This window comes from Lampetra planeri, chromosome 27 (genome assembly GCF_965212315.1).
Source record: "Lampetra planeri chromosome 27, kcLamPlan1.2.h2, whole genome shotgun sequence".
Taxonomy (NCBI): domain Eukaryota; kingdom Metazoa; phylum Chordata; class Hyperoartia; order Petromyzontiformes; family Petromyzontidae; genus Lampetra; species Lampetra planeri.
The window spans coordinates 7756670-7781261 of NC_136133.1; the positions used below are offsets into that span (position 1 = coordinate 7756670).

Here is a 24592-nt window from a genome sequence, read left to right on the forward strand (position 1 = left end):
TTAACCAGGCTGGATTCTGTGAGGAGCTCACAAATCATTGAAATATCTGCACAAAACCCCATCGGTGAGTTCCTCTGGCAGGCAAGGCTGCGTTGGCTGGGTCATGTAGCAGCCCGCATGCCCAGCCACCGCATGCCTAAACAACTTTTGTTCGGCCGGATCGAGGGGGATAAACGGCCGAGGCTTGGGCTAGAGAAGAGATAGAGTGATGTGGTACAGGAGGACGTGGAGCTGAGTGGACTTGCCGATGACTGGTACCAGCGGTGTCAAGATCAGCCTCTGTGGAGGAGGCTCGTGAAGGATGCTACTGGGCAGGTGGAGGCAGGTGGAGGCAGTCGCCCTCCAGTAACAACGGAGGGCAGAGGAGTGATGCTCACAACAACGAGCAGAACGTTGGGTGGATAAAACACAGCAAGTTGGCACAGTACGGGGTACAAGTGGTGCAACGGCCAGTTATCTCAGTCAGTCGACTCATGTCACCTGGGTCTGCCCCGTGACCTCCTGCCAGCGGGCATTCGACACTTCACATGGCCTTAACGTGCACATAGCCTGGCACAAGCGTCGTGGTGACGTCACCGCCACTGAGTGGCGAATGGCGGTTGTTGTTGTTGTGTGTGTGTGAGGGGGGGGTGTGTGGTCGTGGGAGTTCCTGTGTGTGTGTGGAGGGGGGCTGCAGTTGTGGGGGGCCCTGTAAGTGTGTGGGGTGTGGCAGAGAGCGCTGCGCTACGATTCCCGAGAACCGGTCCTCGGCCTCCCCTAGGTCGACTCAACCTCAAATGAGTATCGAGTGCTGTGTGGGGAGACAAAGGCGGCCGGACGTGGTGCTGGCCACCCATCCCCTCGTGTGTCGTGCCGGCCTTCATAGGTGCTCGCTAACAGCACTTGCCCCAAAAGTCTGTTAAGGCTACACGGGGGATCTTTGTCTTGTTTTTGTAGGGGGGGGGGGCAGTGCCCTGAAGAGCCATGGAGGAGGTGACGCTCAGGAGGACACGAGGAGGAGGTGGGGGGGGGCAGCCCGCTCGTCACGGCCCCCCAGGACTCGTGACGGTCAGCGAGACGCAGACCATCAGCAGGTGAGGAGGGAGGGGGGTGTGATGGCATCACCACGATGGTGGTGATGGTAATTGTCGTCGTGATGTTGCCGATGATGGTGGTGACTTTGATGTTAATTTTGCTGATGTTGATGGTGATGAAGGTGATGTTGACGGTGGTGGTGACAATGATGATGTTCATGGTGGTGATGTTAATGATGACGGTGGTGATGGTGATGGTGGTGATGTTGATGGTGGTGATGTTGATGGTGGTGATGTTGATGGTGGTGATGTTGATGGTGGTGATGGTGATGATGTTGATGATGTTGATGGTGGTGATGGTGATGGTGATGATGATGTTGATGATGTTGATGATGTTGATGATGATGTTGATGGTGATGATGATGGTGGTGATGATGATGTTGATGGTGATGTTGATGGTGGTGATGTTGATGATGTTGATGATGTTGATGGTGATGATGATGTTGATGATGTTGATGATGTTGATGATGGTGATGATGATGGTGGTGATGATGATGTTGATGATCTTGGTGATGGTGGTGATGTTGATGGTGATGTTGATGATGATGTTGATGGTGATGATGATGGTGGTGATGTTGATGATGATGATGATGTTGATGGTGATGATGATGGTGGTGATGTTGATGATGTTGATGATAATGTTGATGGTGATGTTGATGGTGATGTTGATGGTGGTGATGTTGATGTTGACGATCTTGGTGATGGTGGTGATGTTGATGATGTTGATGATGTTGATGTTGATGATGATGTTGATGGTGATGATGATGTTGATGGTGATGATGATGGTGGTGATGATGATGTTGATGATCTTGGTGATGGTAGTGATGTTGCTGGTGATGTTGATGATGTTGATGGTGATGTTGATGATGATGTTGATGATGATGTTGATGGTGATGATGATGGTGGTGATGATGATGTTGATGATCTTGGTGATGGTGGTGATGTTGATGGTGATGTTGATGATGTTGATGGTGATGTTGATGATGATGTTGATGATGATGTTGATGGTGATGATGATGGTGGTGATGGTGATGATGATGTTGATGTTGATGGTGATGATGATGGTGGTGATGGTGGTGATGTTGATGGTGATGATGATCTTGGTGATGTTGATGGTGATGTTGATTATGTTGATGGTGATGTTGATGATGATGTTGATGTTGATGATGATGTTAATGATGGTGATGATGATGGTGATGGTGATGATGTTGATGATGATGTTGATGTTGATGATGTTGATGATGATGTTAATGATGGTGATGATGATGGTGATGATGTTGATGTCTCTAGGCAGGAGCTTCTGCGATCTCTTGAGACCTACAACCTCTACTTGGGGGACCGCAAGGCGCTGCATCTGACGTGTCACGTGGTACACCTACACCACACAAAGACAAAGACCCCCCCTGTAGCCTCAACAAACTGTTGTGGAAAGTGCTGTTAGCGAGCACCGATTCAGGCCGGCACAGGGCACGAGGAGGTGGGTGGCCAACACCGCACCAGGTACTAATTTGAGGCGAAGTCGACCTAGGGGAAGCCCATGACCGGTTCAGATAATCGTCACTGATGTTGCCAGTTAGTGGGAATCGAACTCGCGTCGCTGGGTTTTAGCGCAGAGCGATAACCGCTAAACTCCCGCTCCCCACACACACAGTTTCAGTTTCATGTATTAGGTATAGCCCTGTGAGCCATTCGGCTCTTGAATCGGGTGCAACCGCAACAAACCAAAAACAAAAACATGAACTAAAAAACATCGTAAAGTGACTATGTGCAAAAACAGAAAAATCCAGGAAAAAACTGCAAAGTCTTCCAGAAAAAAAGCACCGTACACCAACGCTGCGTGCAAAAATCCCAGTGGGATGCAAGTCAAACAACAACAACCACAAGACAACTTAGATTAAAGCCATCATTCCAACTCCGTACTACAACAAACAAACAAGGCCAAACCAAAAAACTTTTCGAAATCACCAAAATATAGCCATAAGCAATGTAAAAAAGAGACACACAAACGCACACACAAAGACACAAACGCACACACAAAGACACACACGCACACACAAAGACACACACGCACACACAAAGACACACACGTACACACAAAGACACACACGTACACACAAAGACACACAAAGACACAAACGCACACACAAAGACACACACGTAGACACAATTCCAACAACCGTTCGCCACTAAGTGGCGGTGCCGTCACCACGGCGCTTATGCCAGGCTAGGTGCATCTTGAGGCCACGTGAAGTGTCGAAGGCTCACTGACAGGAGGTCACGGCACAGACCCACGTGCCATGGAAATAATTGACCGTACTAAATCTGTTTTTTAGCCGCCCAGCGCTCCACTCGTTGTTGTGAGCTTCACTCCTCTACCCTCCGTTGTTGCTGGAAGATGACTGCCTCCAACTGCCCAGTAGCGTCCTTCACGAGGCTCCTCCACAGAGGTCAATCTTGATACCGCTGGTACCGGTCATCGGAAAATCCAATCAGCTCCACAGCCTCCTGTAACGCGTGACCTCCATCGCTTCTCCAGCCTGCGCTTAGCCCGTTTTGCACCCCCCGCCTCTATCCGGCCAAACAAAAGCTGCTTGGGCATGCGGGCAACATGACCCAGCCAACACACACACTCACATACACACATACACACACTCGCATACACACACTCACATACTCACACTCGCATACACACACTCACACACACACACTCACGTACACACACTCACATACTCACACTCGCATACACACACTCACACACACACTCACGTACACACTCACATACTCACACTCGCATACACACACTCACACACACACTCACATACACACATTCACATACTCACACTCACATACACACACACTCACACACACACACTCACACACACACTCACGCACACACTCACATACTCACACTCACATACTCACACACTCACACACACTCACACGCACACACTCACACACACACTCACGCACACACTCACATACTCACACTCACATACTCACACTCACATACTCACTCACACACACACTCACACACTCACAACAACAACAACAACAACCGCCATTCGCCACTAAGTGGCGGTGACGTCACCACGACGCTTGTGCCAGACCAAGTGCACCTTGAGGCCACGTGAAGTGTCGAACGCCCGCTGGCAGGAGGTCACGGGGCAGACCCAGCAGGTGCCACGGGTCGACTGACCGAGATGACCGAGATGACTGGCTGATGCACCACCTGTGCCCCCTACTGTACCAACTTGCTGTGCTTTAGCCACCCGGCACTCCGCTCGTTGTTGTGAGCGTCGCTCCTCCGCCCTCCGTTGTTGTTGGAGGGCGACTGCCTCCAACTGCCCAGTAGCGTCCTTCAACGAGCCTCCTCCACTGAGGCCGATCTTGACACCGCTGGTACCAGTCATCGGCAAGTCCACTCAGCTCCACGTCCTCCTGTACCACATCACTCCATTTCTTCTCTAGCCCGTGCCACGCCCGTTTAGCACCCTCGATCCGGCCGAACAAAAGCTGTTTAGGCATGCGGTGGCTGGGCATGCGGGCTACATAACCCAGCCAACGCAGCCTTGCCTGCCGGAGGAGCTCACCGATGGGACTTTGCCCAGATTTTTCAAGGATTTGTGAGCTCCTCACACAATCCAGCCTGGTTAAACCCAGGATGAATTGTAGGCAGGCCAGCCTAAATGTTTCCAACCGGCGAAGATGCCCCATTAGGGGGGTCCACGTTTCGCAAGCATAGAGAAGGGAGGGAATGACCGTGGCCGAGAAGACCTGAAGCTTCGTGCGGAGCGACAGATCAGGTAGCTTCCACACAGCGTTACGCAACCGATGAAAAGATATTGCCGCTCGACTGATTCGGAGTGAGACCTCTGCTGATAAACTGGAGCCGGTCATAAGCACACTGCCCAAGTATGGGAAACTCTCCACTCTCTCCACAACTTCCCCATCACCGATTGGGAGTTGTGGGGGTGGAGTGTCCAATGGTACAAAATACCCAGGCAGGTGCTTAGTTTTGGTGGGGCTGATGGTAAGGCCCCACCTCTTAGTGGCACGCTCCAGTCTCAGCAGCAGCGTCTCCAACTCCTCGTCTGAATGAGCAGCTATTACCAAATCATCGGCATACATAACGTGGTTGACCAATAGGGAGCCATCCCTTGATCGCACCCGGGCGTCGATCAGCCTCCCATTATATCTGTACCAAATGGAAATTCCCCCGGTACAGCTATTGAAGGCTTCACGAACTACGCAGTCGAAATAGATGTTAAATAATGTGGGAGCCAGAGGACATCCCTGTCGCACCCCAAGGTGTACAGGGAAAGGCTCCGACTCCCGGCCACGTAGTTTTACCCGGGCCCGCTCACCATCATGAAGGTCCTTAACGATCGTGACCAGAGGGTCAGGGACTCCGAAAGCACGAAGAACAACCCAGAGTCCAGGCCTTCTGATGGTATCATAGGCCTTGACCAGGTCAATAAAGCAGAGATGTAGGTCTTGTTGGAATTCCCTACACCTCTGCTGTAGCAGACGGACAGAAAATATGGCATCTGTGCACACACACTCACATACTCACACACACTCACACACACTCACACACTCACAGACACACATACACATACACACACACTCACATACACACACACTCACATACACACACTCACGTGCTACACATCCACCCATCCACCCTCCCCCCAGGATGGGGATCACGTGCTTGTGCAGGGCGCCCTGGCAGTCACGTGGGCACTCACGCGACCAATCAGGCTGCAGCTGAGCGACGACCTGCGCTCGCCCACGTGGCTCTCACTTCCTCCTGCCGCGAATTCTGGGATGAGCAAGGGCGGCAGGTGACGTCACAACGCAGCCCGGCACCCACAGCACCGTGACGTCACAAAGCGACGTCGTGACGCGGCCAGCGGCGGTGACGTCGCGCGGTGACGGTTGTGGAAGCCGGGCAGTGGTGGCCGTGGCTGTGGTAGTGGTTGTGGTTGTGGCTGTAGTAGTGGCTGTGGTAGTGGTAGTGACTGTGGTAGTGACTTTGTTAATAGCTGTGTTTGTTGATGTTGTAGTGGTTGTGGTAGTGGTTGTGGTAGTGGCTGTAGTAGTGGCTGTGTTAGTGGCTGTGGTAGTGGTTGTGGTTGTGGCTGTAGTAGTGGCTGTGTTAGTGGCTGTGGTTGTGGTTGTGGCTGTAGTAGTGGCTGTGTTAGTGGTTGTGTTAGTTGATGTTGTAGTGGTTGTGTTAGTGGCTGTGTTAGTGGTTGTGTTAGTTGATGTTGTAGTGGTTGTGTTAGTGGCTGTAGTAGTGGTTGTGTTAGTTGATGTTGTAGTGGTTGTGTTAGTGGCTGTAGTAGTGGTTGTGTTAGTGGCTGTGTTAGTGCCTGTGGTTGTGGCTGTGGTTGTTGATGTTGTAGTGGCTGTGGTAGTGGTTGTGGTTGTTGATGTTGTAGTGGTTGTGTTAGTGGTTGTGTTAGTGGCTGTGGTAGTGGTTGTTCATGTTGTGGTGGTTGTGTTAGTGGCTGTGGCAGTAGTTGTGGTAGTGGTTGTGTTAGTGGCTGTGGTTGTGGTTGTGGCTGTGTTAGTGGTTGTGGTTATTGATGTTGTGGTGGTTGTGTTAGTGGTTGTGGTTGTGGCGGTGGTAGTAACTTGTTAGTGGTTGTTGATGTAGTAGTGGTTGTGGTAGTGGTTGTGGTTGTTGATGTTGTAGTGGTTGTGGTTGTGGTTTTTACACGCTTTTTATTAACTCACTCTGTAGTATCCTCAAATCTTGTAACTCAATTTTAACCCACTTCCCAATGTGGTGTCGCCTGCAAACTTGGTATACTTATGTCATACTGACGACAATACTATATTCTATCATTACAAATAAAATATATATCTTTAAACGTATTTTTTTGCATGTTATGTTTCTCCTTGGGTCTAATTGCCCACGGCCAACTGACGTTGGCTGTAAATCACCACGGCCCCCTTACGTTGTGGCAAGCTTCGGGGCCACTTCCTGGAGTCGTGGAGTTCTTCCATTACTAGTACGGTACATTTCAATAAAGCGTGTTTTTAAAAAAGTTTTTTTAAAATATAATTGTATTGATGCGGTTGTTGTTGTGGTTGACAGAGGCATGGTTCGCTGGGATGGGTTCTCAGATCTCAACACGGTGGGAGAAACTCCAGGTACCACACTCGCCACCGCACTCTCCTCACTTTTACCACACTCACTACACTCACCACTCACTCACCACTCACTCACCACTCACTCACCACACTCACCACTGCGCTGACTCCACGTAACTGCCCCCCCCCCCCAACTCAGAGGTGGCAGCAGCAGCAGCAGCTTTGCCCCCCCCAGGGCCCCCCAGGGTGCCTGACCCAGGGCCTGACGCGGATGTCGGGGCCCTGCTACGCACCCGCAGCGACGCCGCGGGGGTCCTGCGCAGACAGAAGGGGGGCCGGAGGAGGAGGGGGGGGGGGCCCCCCAGGGTCACCGGGGGTGGAGGAGCACAGAGTGTCCATCAACGGGCACTTCTACGACCACCAGGTGGGGGGCAGCTCCCCCCCCCCACTCTCCCCCCCCCCACTCTCCCACCTCGTCACACAGAACCCACCTGTGCCCCCCCCACCTCGTCACACAGCCCCCCCCCCTGTGCCCCCCCCCACCTCGTCACACAGCCCCCCCCCCTGTGCCCCCCCCCCACCTCGTCACACAGCCCCCCCTGTGCCCCCCCCCACCTCGCCACACAGCCCCCCCCCCCCTGTGCCCCCCCCCCCCTGTGCCCCCCCCCACCTCGTCACACAGCCCCCCCTGTGCCCCCCCCCACCTCGTCACACAGCCCCCCTGTACCCCCCCGCCATGGTTACGTCGTTCCACCCCCAGCCCTTGATGATGTTGATGTTGATGATGATGTTTATGGTGATGTTTATGGTGATGTTTATGGTGATGGTGATGTTGATGGTGATGTTGATGGTGATGTTGATGGTGATGTTTATGGTGATGTTTATGGTGATGGTGATGTTGATGGTGATGTTTATGGTGATGTTTATGGTGATGGTGATGTTGATGGTGATGTTGATGGTGATGTTGATGGTGATGATGATCTTGATGGTGATGTTGACGGTGATGTTGATGGTGATGTTGACGGTGATGTTGATGGTGATTTTTGATGGTGATGTTGACGGTGATGTTGACGGTGATGTTGATGGTGATGTTGATGGTGATGTTGATGATGATGTTGATGGTGATGTTGATGGTGATGTTGATGATGATGTCGATGGTGATGTTGATGATGATGTTGATGGTGATGTTGATGGTGATGTTGATGATGATGTTGATGGTGATGTTGATGGTGATGTTGATGATGATGTTGATGTCGATGGTGATGTTGATGGTGATGATGATGGTGATGTTGATGATGATGGTGATGTTGATTGTGATGTTGATTGTGATGGTTACCTTCTTGGAAAGTGTCGTGAAAGCCAAAACCGCGATATTCAATACCTGAGCCTTGTTACTAACTAATAATGGGGTTAGGTACACGGCCACCAAAAATAGACCCGTCACAGTACAGTGCCGCACGCCAAATAAACTCAACATAAAATGAATGAACTAAACACGTAAAAAAACGTACAAAAACATTCCTAAACAATAAATAGTCGAATAAATATGGAATAAATATTGTTGAATTTCTTTTGCACCGTACGTAGCCGACCGCGCTAATTGGAGGTGCTACGGTTAAGGCGTTTATGCCCAACACCAGTGACGATTATCTGAATCGGTTCTGGGCCACCCCTAGGTCGACTCAGCCTCAAATGAGTATCTGGTGCGGTGTGTAAACATCGCCACAGGGGAGACAAAGGCGGTCCTGCGTGGTGTTTGCCACTAACCCCCTCGTGTGCCACAGTGCAGGCCTTCATAGGTGCTCGCAAACAGCACTTGCCCCTACAGTTTTTTACAGGCTATACGGGGGATCTTTGTTGGTGATGTTGATGATGGTGGTGGTGATGATGGTGGTGATGGTGATGATGTTGATGGTGGTGGTGATGGTGGTGATGTTGATGGTGGTGATGATGTTGATGCTGATGGTGGTGATGATGGTGGTGGTGATGCTGATGATGTTGATGATGTTGATGATGATGATATTGATGATGGTGATGATGGTGATGATGCTGATGATGCTGATGATGTTGATGGTGGTGATGGTATTGATGTTGATGATGTTGATGGTGATGATGGTGATGATGATGCTGATGATGCTGATGATGTTGATGATGTTGATGGTGATGATGCTGATGGTGGTGGTGGTGGTGATGATGGTGTTGATGGCGATGATGTTGATGATGATGATGCTGATGATGCTGATGATGTTGATGGTGATGATGGTGATGATGCTGATGATGTTCATGATGTTGATGATGTTGATGATGATGTTGATGGTGATGTTGGTGATGTTGATGGTGATGATGGTGATGATGGTGATGATGTTGATGGTGATGATGGTGATGGTGGTGATGATGCTGATGATGCTGATGATGGTGATGATGCTGATGATGTTGATGGTGATGATGCTGATGATGTTGATGATGCTGATGATGTTGATGCTGATGATGCTGATGATGCTGATGATGTTGATGGTGATGATGGTGATGATGCTGATGATGTTCATGATGTTGATGATGCTGATGATGCTGATGATGCTGATGATGTTGATGATGTTGATGGTAGAGCACTGTCCATTCACCCCGTCGCGTGCGGTGCCGACCTTCGTTGGAGCTGCCGCTGGCTGGCAGCACTTCCCCCTCGAGTGTGGTGAAGGCTACATGGGGGAGCTTTGCCTGTGTCCGTGTGCAGACGGCGGTGTTCACGCCCGAGTTTGGCTGCGTCACCAACGTGGTGATCAGCGGCCACCTCACGAGCGACCACGTGATGCTGCTGCTGCTGCAGAAATTCCGAGTGAGTTGGCACCACGTGACCATCACCACCAGCACCACCAGCACCACCAGCACCACTATTACCACCGTCACCACCATCACCACCATCACCACCGTCACCACCGTCACCACCATCACACTACCATCACCACCGTCACCACCATCACCACCATCACCACCATCACCGCCATCACACCACCACCATCACCACTGTCACCACCATCACCACCCATCACCGCCATCACCACCGTCACCACCGCCATCACCACCATCACCACCGCCATCACCACCATCACCACCACCATCACCACTGTTATCATCGTCACCACCACCATCATCACCACAACCATCACCACCACCATCATCACCATCACCACCACCACTGTGTCTCACTGTGTGGTTGTGGTTGTTGTGGTTGTTGTGGTTGCGTCTCAGATTGAGAACGCCGCACACGACTTCTGCTTCATTCTGCAGCATAGCACAGGAGGTGCGGGACTCACAACCACAACCACCACCACAACAACCACCACAACCACCACAACAACCACCACAACCACCACAACAACCACCACAACCCCCACCACAACAACCACAACCACCACAACCACCACAATCCCCACCACAACAACCACCACCACCACAACAACCACCACAACCACCACCATAACAACCACCACAACCACAACAACCACCACAACCACCACAACCATCACAACTACCACCACAACTGTAACATCCACAACCACCACAACCACCACCACAACCACAACCCCCACCACAACAACCACCACAACAACCACAACCACCACCACAACAACCACAACCACCACCACAACAACCACCACAACCACAATCCCCACCACAACAATCACCACAACCACAACCCCCACCACAACAACCACCACAACCACCACAACAACCACCACAACCATCACTACCACAACCACCATAACCACCACAACCACCAGAGCCACCACAACAACAATATACACAACAACATAACATGAGCACAATTACATACACAACAAACACAACCACAACATACGCACCAAACACACTATTCACACAAATTACCACCACCACAACAACCACAACAACCACAGCAACCACAACAACAAAAACAATGACATCAATAACAACCACAGCAATAACCACAACAGCGACAACTGCACAACGCAACACTGCGTGCTGTGTGTACTTACTGCTACATGTGTACTGCCTGTGTACTGCGTGTGTACAGTGTGTATTATATGTGTACTGTGTCTGTGTACTGCCTGTGTACTGTGTCGTGCATGTATACTGTGTGTGTACTGTGTGTACTGTGTGTGTACTGTGTGTGTGCTGTGTGTGTGCTGTGAGTGTACTGTGTGTACTGTGTGTGCTGTGTGTGTGTGTACTGTGTGTGTACTGTGTGTACTGTGTGTACTGTGTGTGTGTACTGCCTGTGTACTGTGTGTGTACTGCCTGTGTATACTGTGTATACTGTGTGTACTCTGTGTGTACTGTGTGTTTGTACTGTGCGTGTACTGTGTGTGTACTGTGTATGTACTGCCTGTGTATACTGTACACACTGTGTGTGTACTGTGTGTACTGTGTGTGTACTGTGTGTGTACTGTGTGTGTACTGCCTGTGTACTGTGTGTGTACTCTGTGTACTGTGCGTACTGTGTTACTGTGTGTGTGTACTCTGTGTGTACTGTGTGTGTACTGTGTACTGTGTGTGTGTGTACTGTGTGTGTACTGCCTGTGTACTGTGTGTGTACTCTGTGTGTACTGTGTGTGTATACTGCGTGTATACTGTGTGTACTACCTGTGTACTGTGTGTATACTGTGTATACTGTGTGTACTGTGTGTGTACTGTCTGTGTACTGTGTGTACTGCCTGTGTACTGTCTGTGTACTGTGTGTGTACTGCCTGTGTACTGCCTGTATACTGTGTGTATACTGCCTGTGTACTGTGTGTGTACTGCCTGTGTACTGTGTGTACTGTGTGTGTACTGCCTGTGTACTGTGTGTGTACTGCCTGTGTACTGTGTGTGTACTGTGTGTGTGTACTGCCTGTGTACTGTGTGTGTGTACTGTGTGTACTGTGTGTGTACTGTGTGTACTGTGTGTGTGTACTGTGTGTGTGTACTGTGTGTGTACTGTGTGTACTGTGTGTGTACTGTGTGTGTGTACTGCCTGTGTACTGTGTGTGTGTACTGTGTGTACTGTGTGTGTACTGTGTGTACTGTGTGTGTGTACTGTGTGTGTACTGTGTGTGTACTGTGTGTGTGTACTGCCTGTGTACTGCCTGTGTACTGTACTGTGTGTACTGCCTGTGTACTGTGTGTACTGTGTGTGTGTACTGTGTGTGTGTACTGTGTGTGTGTACTGCCTGTGTACTGTATGCGTACTGCCTGCGTACTGCAGAGCGCCGGCGCTTGTCTCCCTCGGAGCGCCCCCTCCTGGTGCGGCTGCTGCAGGGGCCGGACGAGCGCGTGGCGCGCATCCTCATCGTGGAGGCCGTCACCCACCGTGACGTCACGCACCAGGTGAGCCGTCACCCACCGTGACGTCACGCACCAGGTGAGCCGTCACCCACCGTGACGTCACCCACCAGGTGAGCGGTCACCCGCCGTGACGTCACGCGCCGTGACATCACGCACCAGGTGAGCGGCCACTCGCCGTGACGTCACCCACCAGGTGAGCGGTCACCCGGTGTGACGTCACCCACCAGGTGAGCGGTCACCCGCCGTGACGTCACTCGCCGTGACGTCACGCACCAGGTGAGCGGTCACCCGCCGTGACGTCACTCGCCAGGTGAACGCTGCAGTCTCCCCGGGGGGTGCGGCGCTACGGCGGCGTGGTGCCCCTGGTGTGATGCGGTGACTCTGGTGCGGTGCGGTGACTCTGGTGCGGTGACTGGTGTGGTGACTCTGGTGCGGTGACTGGTGTGGTGACTCTGGTGCGGTGTGGTGACCGTGGTGTACGGTGCGGTGCGGCGCCCTGTAGGAGGCCCAGTTCCTGGGCCTGGACTTGCCTCTGCTCCTCGTGCTGGTTCAGCGGCTGGAGAAGGAGGAGGAGGAGGCGGTGGAGCGGGTCAGGCAACGGTGAGGAGTTGGGAGTGAGCACGCGGGGTGTGCACTTTCCCCAATAGTCTGTTGAGGCTATACGGGGGACCTTTGTGTTTGGGTGAGTGTGTAGTGGCGTGTGTAGGTATTGGTGAGTGTGTAGGTGAGTGTATTGGTGTGGAGGTGAGCATGTAGGTGAGTGTGTAGGTGAGTGTACGGGTTAGTGTGTGGGTGAGTGTGTAGGTGAGTGAGTAGGTGAGTGTGTAGGTGAGTGTGTAGGTGAGTGTGTAGGTGAGTGTACAGGTGAGTGTGTAGGTGAGTGTGTAGGTGAGGGTATTGGTGAGTGTGTAGTTGCGTGTGTAGGTATTGGTGAGTGTGTAGGTGAGTGTATTGGTGTGGAGGTGAGCATGTAGGTGAGTGTGTAGGTGAGTGTGTAGGTGAGTGTACGGGTTAGTGTGTGGGTGAGTGTGTAGGTGAGTGAGTAGGTGAGTGTGTAGGTGAGTGTGTAGGTGAGTGTGTAGGTGAGTGTACAGGTGAGTGTACAGGTGAGTGTGTAGGTGAGTGTGTAGATGAGTGTGTAGGTGAGTGTGTAGGTGAGTGTACAGGTGAGTGTGTAGGTGAGTGTGTAGGTGAGTGTGTAGGTGAGTGTACAGGTGAGTGTGCAGGTGAGTGTGTAGGTGAGTGTGTAGATGAGTGGTTAGGTGAGTGTGTAGGTGAGTGTACAAGTGAGTGTGTAGGTGAGTGTATTGGTGAGTGTGTAGGTGAGTGTGTAGGTGAGTGTACAGGTGAGTGTGCAGGTGAGTGTGTAGGTGAGGGTATTGGTGAGTGTGTAGTTGCGTGTGTAGGTATTGGTGAGTGTGTAGGTGAGTGTATTGGTGTGGAGGTGAGCATGTAGGTGAGTGTGTAGGTGAGTGTGTAGGTGAGTGTACGGGTTAGTGTGTGGGTGAGTGTGTAGGTGAGTGAGTAGGTGAGTGTGTAGGTGAGTGAGTAGGTGAGTGTGTAGGTGAGTGTGTAGGTGAGTGTGTAAGTGAGTGTACAGGTGAGTGTACAGGTGAGTGTGTAGGTGAGTGTGTAGGTGAGTGTACAGGTGAGTGTGTAGGTGAGTGTATTGGTGAGTGTGTAGGTGAGTGTGTAGGTGAGTGTACAGGTGAGTGTGCAGGTGAGTGTGTAGGTGAGGGTATTGGTGAGTGTGTAGTTGCGTGTGTAGGTATTGGTGAGTGTGTAGGTGAGTGTATTGGTGTGGAGGTGAGCATGTAGGTAAGTGTGTAGGTGAGTGTGTAGGTGAGTGTACGGGTTAGTGTGTAGGTGAGTGTACAGGTGAGTGTACAGGTGAGTGTGTAGGTGAGTGTGTAGCTGAGTGTGTAGGTGAGTGTGTAGGTGAGTGTACAGGTGAGTGTGTAGGTGAGTGTGTAGGTGAGTGTACAGGTGAGTGTGTAGGTGAGTGTGTAGGTGAGTGTGTAGGTGAGTGTGCAGGTGAGTGTGTAGGTGAGGGTATTGGTGAGTGTGTAGGTGAGCGTGTAGGTGAGTGTGCAGGTGAGTGTGTAGGTGAGTATGCAGGTGAGTGTGTAGGTGAGTGTGTAGGTGAGTGTATTGGTGTGTAGGTGAGTGTGTAGGTGAGTGTGCAGGTGAGTGTGTAGGTGAGTGTGTAGGTGAGTGTATTGGTGTGTAGGTGAGTATGTAGGTGAGTGTATTGGAGTGTAGGTGAGTGTGTATGTAGGTGAGTGTGTAGGTGAGTGTGTAGGTGAGTTTGCAGGTGAGTGTGTAGGTGAGTGTGTAGGTGAGTGTGTAGGTGAGTGTATTGGTGAGTGTGTAGGTGAGTGTATTGGTGTGTAGGTGAGTGTGTTTGTAGGTGAGTGTGTAGGTGAGTGTGTATGTGTGTATGTGAGTGTGTAGGTGAGTGTGTATGTGTGTATGTAGGTGAGTGTGTAGGTGAGTGTGTAGGTGAGTATGTAGGTGAGTGTGTAGGTGAGTGTATTGGTGTGTAGGTGAGTGTGTTTGTAGGTGAGTGTGTAGGTGAGTGTGTATGTGTGTAGGTGAGTGTGTAGGTGAGTGTGTATGTGTGTATGTAGGTGAGTGTGTAGGTGAGTGTGTAGGTGATTGTATTGGTGAGTGTGTAGGTGAGTGTGTAGGTGAGTGTGTATGTGTGTAGGTGAGTGTGTTGGTGAGTGTGTAGGTGAGTGTACAGGTGAGTGTGCAGGTGAGTGTATTGGTGAGTGTGTAGTGGTGATACGCGCTGGGTGTGTACGTCATGTGCCAGCGCGTATGTACGTGTGTGTGTGGTGACGCGCGCTGACGGGGAGGAGCAGGCGTCAGTGCGCGGGTGGGGGTAGTGCTGCTGATTGGCTGTGTGCCGGTGACGCGCTGAGAGGGAGTGATCGGGTGGCAGCGCGGTGTGATTGGTCGAGGAGTGGAAACACGCGCTGGGCGGAAACGGATCGTAGAGATAGCGCGTGGTGATTGGGTAACTGAGGAGCGGTGCCGACGTTGAGGTCCGCATCCGCTCCGTCTCCCGGGAGGAAGAGATATATAAGATGATGCACAGAGGAGTAGAGGGCAGAAGTGGAACCATCTAAGAATGAAGACGAAGGTGCAGAGATAGAGCCCGGAGAGGAGAGTAATGGAGAGGAGAGGAGAGTAATGGAGAGGAGAGGAGAGTAATGGAGAGTAGAGGAGAGTAAGGTATAAGTGTGTAGCCAGAGAGAGAGAACGGTCTACACGAGCTGAGTAATGTATAGTGTGTAGCCAGAGAGAGAGAACGGTCTACACGAGCTGAGTAATGTATAGTGTGTAGCCAGAGAGAGAGAAAGGTCTACACGAGCCGAGTATGCATACGGTGTAGCCAGAGAGAGAGAAAGGTCTACACGAGCCGAGTATGCATACGGTGTAGCCAGAGAGAGATGCAAAGTCTACACGAGGCGAGTGGAGAGTGTAGCAGAGGCGCAGAGTCTACACGAGACGAGAGAAGAGTGTAGCCGAGGCGCGGAGTCTACACGAGGCACAGAGAGCCAGCAGCACAGAATCTAAGAGAGTCAAGAGAAGCGTAGGGCGGAGAGAAGAGGTCACGAGTTGTACCGTTGTATGGTGACCGCATTGTGAAGAAGAGAGGCCACGCGTTGTATCGTTACAAGTCAAGATTTAATAAAAGAAGGGTGTTCCCGTCAAGGAGTTTCCTGCCGTCATTTTCCAATACTTCATCTGGCGTCAGAAGTGAAACGGGCTTCCAAGCATGGAGACAAGGAAGACCCGTAGGACCCACGGGATTGACCGCGAGGAAAACCTGGACGACTCGGGGCCGCTGGTGGCGGGGGGCGAGGAGGAAGACTTGCCCACGCTACAGGATCCGTCGACGGCGCCGGCCGAGCGACCGGGGACCGAGGCCGTGCTTCGTGAGGCGCACTCCCGACTGGCGGAGCTGCTGCTCGCCGCCGCGTCCATCTTGGCGGAGATCAGCTCGTCGGGAGAAGCGGGGACGGTGGGGGACATTTTACAAGGTCGCCCCGCAGATTCCCGCCAAAACGAATGGGGGATTCCCGCCATTGCGCCTGGGCCTACTTTTGGCGGGAACGGCGAGCGCCACGTGGTGGTGGGTTCCCAAGCGCGCGCATCGACGTCATCAGCGCGCGAGGGGGTCCGCCATTTTACGTCTGCCGCTGGAGCCGCCATCTTACACACCGACGGAGAAGCGGAGAGGAACCACGAGGCGGATGACTTCATTTTTCAGCAGCGTCTGCCCACGTTGTCAGCCTTCAAGGCGGAAGGCGGAGACTGGGGCAAATTTCAGCGAAGGTTTTTGGCGCATCAAGAGATGTCAGCGTGGTCCGATGCTACGGCGCTGCGGGCGTTGCCTGCCCTGCTGGACGACGACGCGCTCGCGGCCTTCAGGTCTGCACGGAAGTCGGACCGCTCCACGCTGAAGGATGCGCTGGGTTTGTTGGCCAGGGTCTACGGACCTCCCTCGGCGTGCCGCCATCATTTCTACGCAAGACGGAAAGCGGCCACGGAGACCGCGCTGGCCTATCGCACGGCGTTGCTGGCTCTTGCTGATGCTGCGTTCCCTCGGATGGACGAGGAGGGCCAAGACGCGATGGTTTTGGAGCAGCTGCTTAAGTTGGCGCAGGACCTGGGGGTCCCTATCAACACAGCTGACGAGATTGATATTTCTTCTTTGAGAGTCGCCACGAGTATTCAAGCGCACGAGGCCCTACAACGGAAACAAGGCGTTGGTTGCAACGCTGCTGTCGTCGCAGCCCCGGGTTCGGTGGTCACCGAACCCCAAGTCGTCAGCCCACGAGAGGAGGCGTTCGCCACGGGACGACCGGAGGACTGGAGGCCGGGGGCTCGGTCGCCTCTGCGATCGGGCCGAAAGTCGGAGCAACCAAGATCTACTCCGACCCTCGTCACGTGCTATAACTGCGGCCTCCGGGGCCATGTGGCGTCCGGGTGCCGCGCTCCGCGGCAGCGCGCCATGGGAGCTCGGCTGGACGACGACCGAGATCCCAAGTCATCTCTACAATCCCCGGCAAGTCGCGGCACCTCACACGCTCGGCCTGTTTATTCGGCACACATGGGACGCCGCGTTGCGGCGGAGGAGGGCCGGTTAAGGTTCGGGGATTCGGTTCGGCGAGGGGGGTTCGGCCGGGACCAGGGAGACATTGAATGGGCGGAATTGGGGCATAGAATTGTGGCTGCTTCGGCGGGTTCGTCCGTTGTTACGGGATCTATTGATGGGGTCGAGATTAGGGTGTTAGTGGACACGGGGGCATCGGCAACTATTATATCGGACCTCATTTATGATATTCTCCCAGTCCAATGTCGTCCGCTGCTTCCAGTGGATGTGCCATTTTACGCCGCTAATGGGGGATCGTTGGGCATTATCGGTCAGATTAGGGCGTCCATTTGCATTGGAAATATCAAATTGTCGGGACCCGTTTTCGTTTCGTCTTCTTTGGCGGTTCCGTGTCTTTTGGGCACTGATTTTTTGGCTAAAATGCCCATTAAAATTCTTATCGATCAACGATGCATTGAACTGCCATCGGGTCGCCGGATTGCATTTTTGACGAGCCCTACTGACATTCGGACGGCGTGCGCTACGATACAAGCGGTGGCGACACAGACCGTGCATGTGCCCCCGGGTTCACAGATGTTGATTCCCCTCCGGTTGCGGAAACCATGGGTGAGGGAGGCTTCGGAACAAAGTATGCTTTTGGGTCCTTCTAACAAGGCTGTCGGGGGTCTTGATTTATCGGTGGCTCACACTTTGGTGCGGGCTGACAGGGATCCGTTTGTGATGGTTTTGAACGCGGGGTCGCGGCCAGCCGTCATTCCACAGGGCACCGTGCTGGCTCACGCGGCGCGGGTCCCTGTGGATGATGGGTTGGTTGCGCAGGTGGGCTCGAGCCCCGCGCGGAACGTTGAGCCAAGGGAAGACCTTGAGTGGGTCCATTCGCTATGCGCCGCCTCGGACGATTTGTCGGCGGCGCAGTTGGGTGCGCTGCGCGAGTTGCTCATAGAATTCTCTGATGTGTTCAGTAAACATGAGTATGACATTGGGTGCACGGATTTGTTGCACCACCACATTGAAACGGGCGATGCGGCGCCGGTCAAGCTAAATCCCTTCCGACTGAGTCCCGTGGAGAAGGAACATGTTCAGTCGGCTGTTAACGAAATGCTAGAAGCCGATATTATTTCGCCCTCCTCTAGCCCGTGGGGAGCGCCTATTGTGCTGGTTAAGAAGCAGGACGGGTCCCTTCAATTCTGCGTTGATTTCCGTCGCCTGAATAAGATCTCTGTGGCTGACGCGTATCCGCTCCCCAGGATGGATGAGTCCCTCGATGCATTGTCTGGTGCGCAATATTTTTCGACTCTTGATTTGTTATCGGGGTTTTGGCAGTTGCCGCTCGACGAAGAGTCGAAACCTAAGACAGCATTTCGGACTCCAGGGGGGCTGTTCCAGTTTAACCGGTTACCCATGGGACTTCACTCCTCTCCAGCGACGTTTCAGCGACTTATGGAGTTGGTTTTGTCGGGCTTGCAGTGGGATACATGCTTGATTTATATGGACGATGTCATTGTTTTCAGTAAAACGTTTGAAGAACACCTCCAGCGATTGAGAGGGGTGTTCTTGCGAATGCGATCGGCTAAGCTGAAATTTAAACCGGCCAAATGTCACCTCCTTCGGAAGTCGGTTAGATACTTGGGTCACATTGTCGATTCTTCGGGGATCTCCACCGATCCCGCGAAGACGGATTGTGTCGGTTCGTGGCCGACACCTACGTCCGTTTCCGACGTGCGTAGTTTCATCGGGTTTGCTTCTTATTATCGGCGGTTCGTTGAGCACTTCGCCACTATTGCAAAACCCTTGCACGCTCTAACGGCGAAGGGAGTGAAGTTCAAATGGGGACCGGAGGAGGAGGCCGCGTTTCGCTCCCTCCGGGACGCCTTGGTGGGTGCCCCACCCTTGTGTTATCCCGATTTTGCGAGGCCCTTTTTGCTGGACACGGATGCTAGCAACACGGGCATTGGGGGGGTGCTATCCCAAGTCGTTGGGGGTGTCGAAAGAGTTGTCGCCTACGGTAGTAGGGTGTTGTCTCCGGCGGAGCAGCGCTACTGCGTCACCCGTCGCGAGCTGCTTGCCATTGTCTTTTTTGTGCAGCAGTTTAGGCCATATCTCTATGGTCGTCACTTTACGGTCCGAACGGACCACGCGGCGCTACAGTATTCATTGAGGGTCGCCCAACCCTCGGGCCAGTTGTCGCGGTGGTTGGAAGTCCTCCAGGACTATCAGTTTACGACTACGTACCGTAAGGGGTTGCGACACACAAATGCCGATTGCTTGTCGCGGTTGTTGCCTTGTGATGAATGCGTGTGTTTGTCGGGATCGGCGCGCTGTAAACCGACGCTTGCGGGGGAGATGGGGGCACTGGCTGCGACAGCGGGCGCACCGATCGTGGATGATTCCACTGCCTCTCAGGGTCGGGACTCGCTGCTCTCGTTGTCGCTCAGCGAATGGGGCCGTCTCCAGATGGCGGACAGCTCGCTGCTAGCATTGCGCCGCAAGGTTGGGGGTCCCGAGGGGGACCAGGAGCGTACCGGCTCCTATGTACTTAAGCAGGGCATGTTATTGAGATGGGACAGTTTGTCCCGGCGGAACGCACTCGTGGTGCCTTCCGCTGTAAGGGGGAGGGTTGTCTTGGCGGCACACGAACGCCTCTTGCATTTGGGAGTTAACAAGACGCTTGCCCTGCTTCAGCGTGACTATTACTGGCCGGGAATGGGAAGTGATGTGGTAAATATTCTGAAGGGGTGCGTTGAGTGCGCCAGGCGTAAACCACCGCCCGTGGCAGCTAATCCACCGTTGCAATCTATTCAGGTTTCGCGTACTAACGAGCTCGTTGCACTCGATATTTTGGGGCCCTTCCCAGTCACGCCGAGAGGGAATAAATATTTGTTAGTGGGGGTCGAATACTTTACCCGATGGCCTATGGCGTGGCCTCTCGCTAACCAGTCGGCAGCGGCTGTGACGGACGCCTTCGTCCAGGGCTATGTCCTGGACAAGGGGGCTCCCGAACGCCTGCTGACCGACCAAGGTAAAAAATTTTCGAGTAAATTGTTGCAAGAGGTGTGCGATCTGTTGGGTACCAAGAAGGTGCGTACCTCCCCGTACCACCCGCAGACAGACGGGATGGTGGAGAGACTCCACAAAACTTTGACTTCCATGCTGTGCCAGCATGTGTACGAGGCACATGTAGATTGGGACCTGCAGGTCCCGGGGGTCCTTGCCGCGTATAGAATGGCCCCCCATGCAGCTACGGGGTTTTCCCCATTCTATTTGATGTACGGTCGGGAAGCTGACCCGCCAATGGAAACGCAACTTGGCCTGTCCGCTCCACGAACTAATTCTAAATTGGCAGAACATATTAAGTTTAATATTCACAAGCTGACAGAGGCGAGGGAGGCCGCACGGCTTAATTCGCGGGCTCGCCAAATTGCTAATGAACGGTTGCGGGCACGGAAGGTGTCCGGGCACGATTGGAAACCAGGTGACAGGGCCTGGCTGCATTGCCCTCAGGCACCCTTGGCTACGTCGCCTAAATTGTTGAGACCGTGGAGGGGACCCGTGGAGGTCGTGCGCGTTGCACGACCCCAGTGCGTTCAGATAAAGTGGGGAAAGCGCCGTTGGTACGTTCACCCCTCCCGACTGAAACCGTTCTCGCCTCCATATGGCCTCCCCTTGTGTCGTCATGGCCGAGCGTGTGACGTGACCGGCGACCCACAGGGGGAAATGTCTCTGCCTGATCCACGCGTATTTTCGCCTGATCTGCTCCCAGGTGTCTCGGATCTGACAGCTGCCGACCACCGGCGGCCGGATCTCCGCGGCGGGGCCGGCCCTTTCAGGCCCGTTCCGCGCCGTCTGGAGCAGCCGGAACCGTCGGACGGTCGTCAGTGTCCCGCCCCATACGACGGACCAGCCAGACGGACTCGCGCCAAGTCGTGCTACTTTGCGCGACCCGCCTCGTGAGGAGTCGGGGCTGTTGGTGCGCCTCGTCACTGCGTGTAGTCGCAGGGGCGCGGGGTGCGTTCGTTTTCTGGAATTTGCTTGTATTGTGTTGTTGTTGACTTTTCGTGTTCGTTGTCAATTTGTACATAGTTGTTCTTGTTGTTGTTGTTCTTGTTGTTATGTTACGGGGCACACTGGGGGGTTACGGGGTTTTTTTTTTTGGTTGGTTGTCATCTTATCGTAGCGGTTGGTTGTTGTTAGCAGCCGGGCCGGCTGCGAGCTATGTGGGAGGGGGTGATGTAGTGGTGATACGCGCTGGGTGTGTACGTCATGTGCCAGCGCGTATGTACGTGTGTGTGTGGTGACGCGCGCTGACGGGGAGGAGCAGGCGTCAGTGCGCGGGTGGGGGTAGTGCTGCTGATTGGCTGTGTGCCGGTGACGCGCTGAGAGGGAGTGATCGGGTGGCAGCGCGGTGTGATTGGTCGAGGAGTGGAAACACGCGCTGGGCGGAAACGGATCGTAGAGATAGCGCGTGGTGATTGGGTAACTGAGGAGCGGTGCCAACGTTGAGGTCCGCATCCGCTCCGTCTCCCGGGAGGAAGAGATATATAAGATGATGCACAGAGGAGTAGAGGGCAGAAGTGGAACCATCTAAGAATGAAGACGAAGGTGCAGAGATAGAGCCCGGAGAGGAGAGTAATGGAGAGGAGAGGAGAGTAATGGAGAGGAGAGGAGAGTAATGGAGAGTAGAGGAGAGTAAGGTATAAGTGTGTAGCCAGAGAGAGAGAACGGTCTACACGAGCTGAGTAATGTATAGTGTGTAGCCAGAGAGAGAGAACGGTCTACACGAGCTGAGTAATGTATAGTGTGTAGCCAGAGAGAGAGAAAGGTCTACACGAGCCGAGTATGCATACGGTGTAGCCAGAGAGAGAGAAAGGTCTACACGAGCCGAGTATGCATACGGTGTAGCCAGAGAGAGATGCAAAGTCTACACGAGGCGAGTGGAGAGTGTAGCAGAGGCGCAGAGTCTACACGAGACGAGAGAAGAGTGTAGCCGAGGCGCGGAGTCTACACGAGGCACAGAGAGCCAGCAGCACAGAATCTAAGAGAGTCAAGAGAAGCGTAGGGCGGAGAGAAGAGGTCACGAGTTGTACCGTTGTATGGTGACCGCATTGTGAAGAAGAGAGGCCACGCGTTGTATCGTTACAAGTCAAGATTTAATAAAAGAAGGGTGTTCCCGTCAAGGAGTTTCCTGCCGTCATTTTCCAATACTTCAAGTGTGCAGGTGAGTGTGTTGGTGTGTAGGTGAGTGTGTATGTAGGTGAGTGTGTAGGTGAGTGTGTAGGTGAGTGTATTGGTGTGGAGGTGAGTGTGTATGTGTGTAGGTGAGTGTACAGGTGAGTGTGTAGGTGAGTGTACAGGTGAGTGTGTAGGTGAGTGTACAGGTGAGTGTGTAGGTGAGTGTGATTATCGCTGTGCCCTCGTCAGGTACCGCGGGTTCCGCTCCTCTATCCGGAGGAAGATGAGCTCCATCAGACGCATGGAGACGTCTGTGTGAGGCTTCACTGCGGTCCCTCTGGGCTTCAACCGGAGCTGCCCAGGGCCGAGCTCCAGAAACTAATCCCGCACCCGGCACACCACAACCAGTATGCCTCTTCTCACTCTGAGGCGATGCTTACGAGTCACGAATCACCACCCCAGGGACATATTGATCCCCTGGGAATTGACCACCCTCTCAGAGGTCAAGGTTGATGAGGGTTGACCTCCTGGGTCCCTGGTGTGAGTGGACACAGGCCATTGGGCAGTCCCCGGTGTGCCGGTCCGTTCAGAGGGCCGGTGGGTCGGTCTGTGTTTGGCGAATTGGCCACATTTTATGAGAGTAAAAACACACATGCGTATATTGTTTTTTCTTAAAATATTTTATTACTTCGAATGTGTCCGCTTGCTTGCTTATTTACACCCTCGGTTGGCATTATGGCCCATATTCGGCAGCCCGAATATGGGCCGCTTGGTTTTTTGGACCGAACCTGATGGGTCCAATGAGATCGCATGGCAGTTTGGGCCGGTGGGTTTACGAATGCCTCCGCCGACTGTGAGTTCCAGTCTGTCACTGGACACAGTCCCATCATCTGTGAACTCCTCCAGCAGGCGAGGCTGGCTGCGGTGGCTGGGTCACGTGGCCTGCATGCCCAGCGGCCGCATGTGCAAGCAGTTTCTGTTTGGCCGCATAGAGGGGCCTAAACCGGCATTGCACGGACTCGAGAAGAGATGGAACGATGCGGTACAGGAGGATGTGGAGCCGAGTGGACTTACCGAAGACCGGTAACCAGCGGTGTCAAGATTCGTCACCGTGGAGGAGGCTCGTGATGGAGGCAGTCGCCCTCCAGCAACGGCAGAGGGCAGAGAAGCGACGCTCACAACGACGAGCCGAGCGCCAGCGGCTTAAACGCAGCGAGTTGGCACAGTGGGGGGCACAGGTGGTGCATCTGCCCTTGATCTCAAGCAACCCCATGACATATGGGTCTGTCCCGTGACCTGACAGCAGCGAGCATCGCCCACTTCGCGTAGCCTCAAAGTGCACCGATCCTGTTACACGCGCCGTGGGATGATGCCGTTCTTGTCGCTGGCGAGTATGAGAAGCGGTGTAAGAGTGAGTGGAGTTTGTAAGCTCTCTCTCTCTCTCTCCATGTTCTGAGTGGGTTCCCTCCTCCCATAGCTAAACCCCCACACACAGTGGAACTGGTATCGGCCAAACCACATCCTCAATCAGTTTCACACGCAGGCTTTCGTGACCAATATTATTCATAATCAACGTTTTTGGGTTAGATCGCGTTATTTATGAATGTGTCTTAACCCTCCACCACCCGACACAGCCAATCAGCAATCTAGTATATAATTACAATACCCCCCCCCCTCCGTCTCAAATCGTTGCACCTGATGAGTTAATGATGACGTCACCCTGCTGCTGCTGCTGCTCGATTTAAGACCGGGAGCAAGAGCAGAGCCTCAACATTCTGGCGAATTTCCCGATGATGCTGGATGCAATTACCAGCGAAAC

At 53.2% G+C, this 24592-nt stretch overlaps 1 protein-coding gene and 1 long non-coding RNA gene across 2 annotated transcripts in view; both read left to right on the forward strand.

Annotated features, from left to right (window-relative positions):
* Positions 1-24592, forward strand: part of LOC144728102 (uncharacterized) — a 149337-nt gene that overhangs the window by 86303 nt on the left and 38442 nt on the right. The window lies entirely within an intron of this gene.
* LOC144728097 (ras association domain-containing protein 2-like) lies at positions 918-23467 on the forward strand. The gene is given in 11 exon segments (XM_078607385.1): positions 918-1073; positions 2364-2442; positions 5769-5917; positions 7180-7235; positions 7375-7523; positions 7525-7599; positions 9907-10008; positions 10422-10473; positions 12397-12518; positions 12979-13076; positions 23023-23467. Coding segments are annotated over 11 exon segments (1062 nt in total). The 5' UTR covers positions 918-963; the 3' UTR covers positions 23093-23467.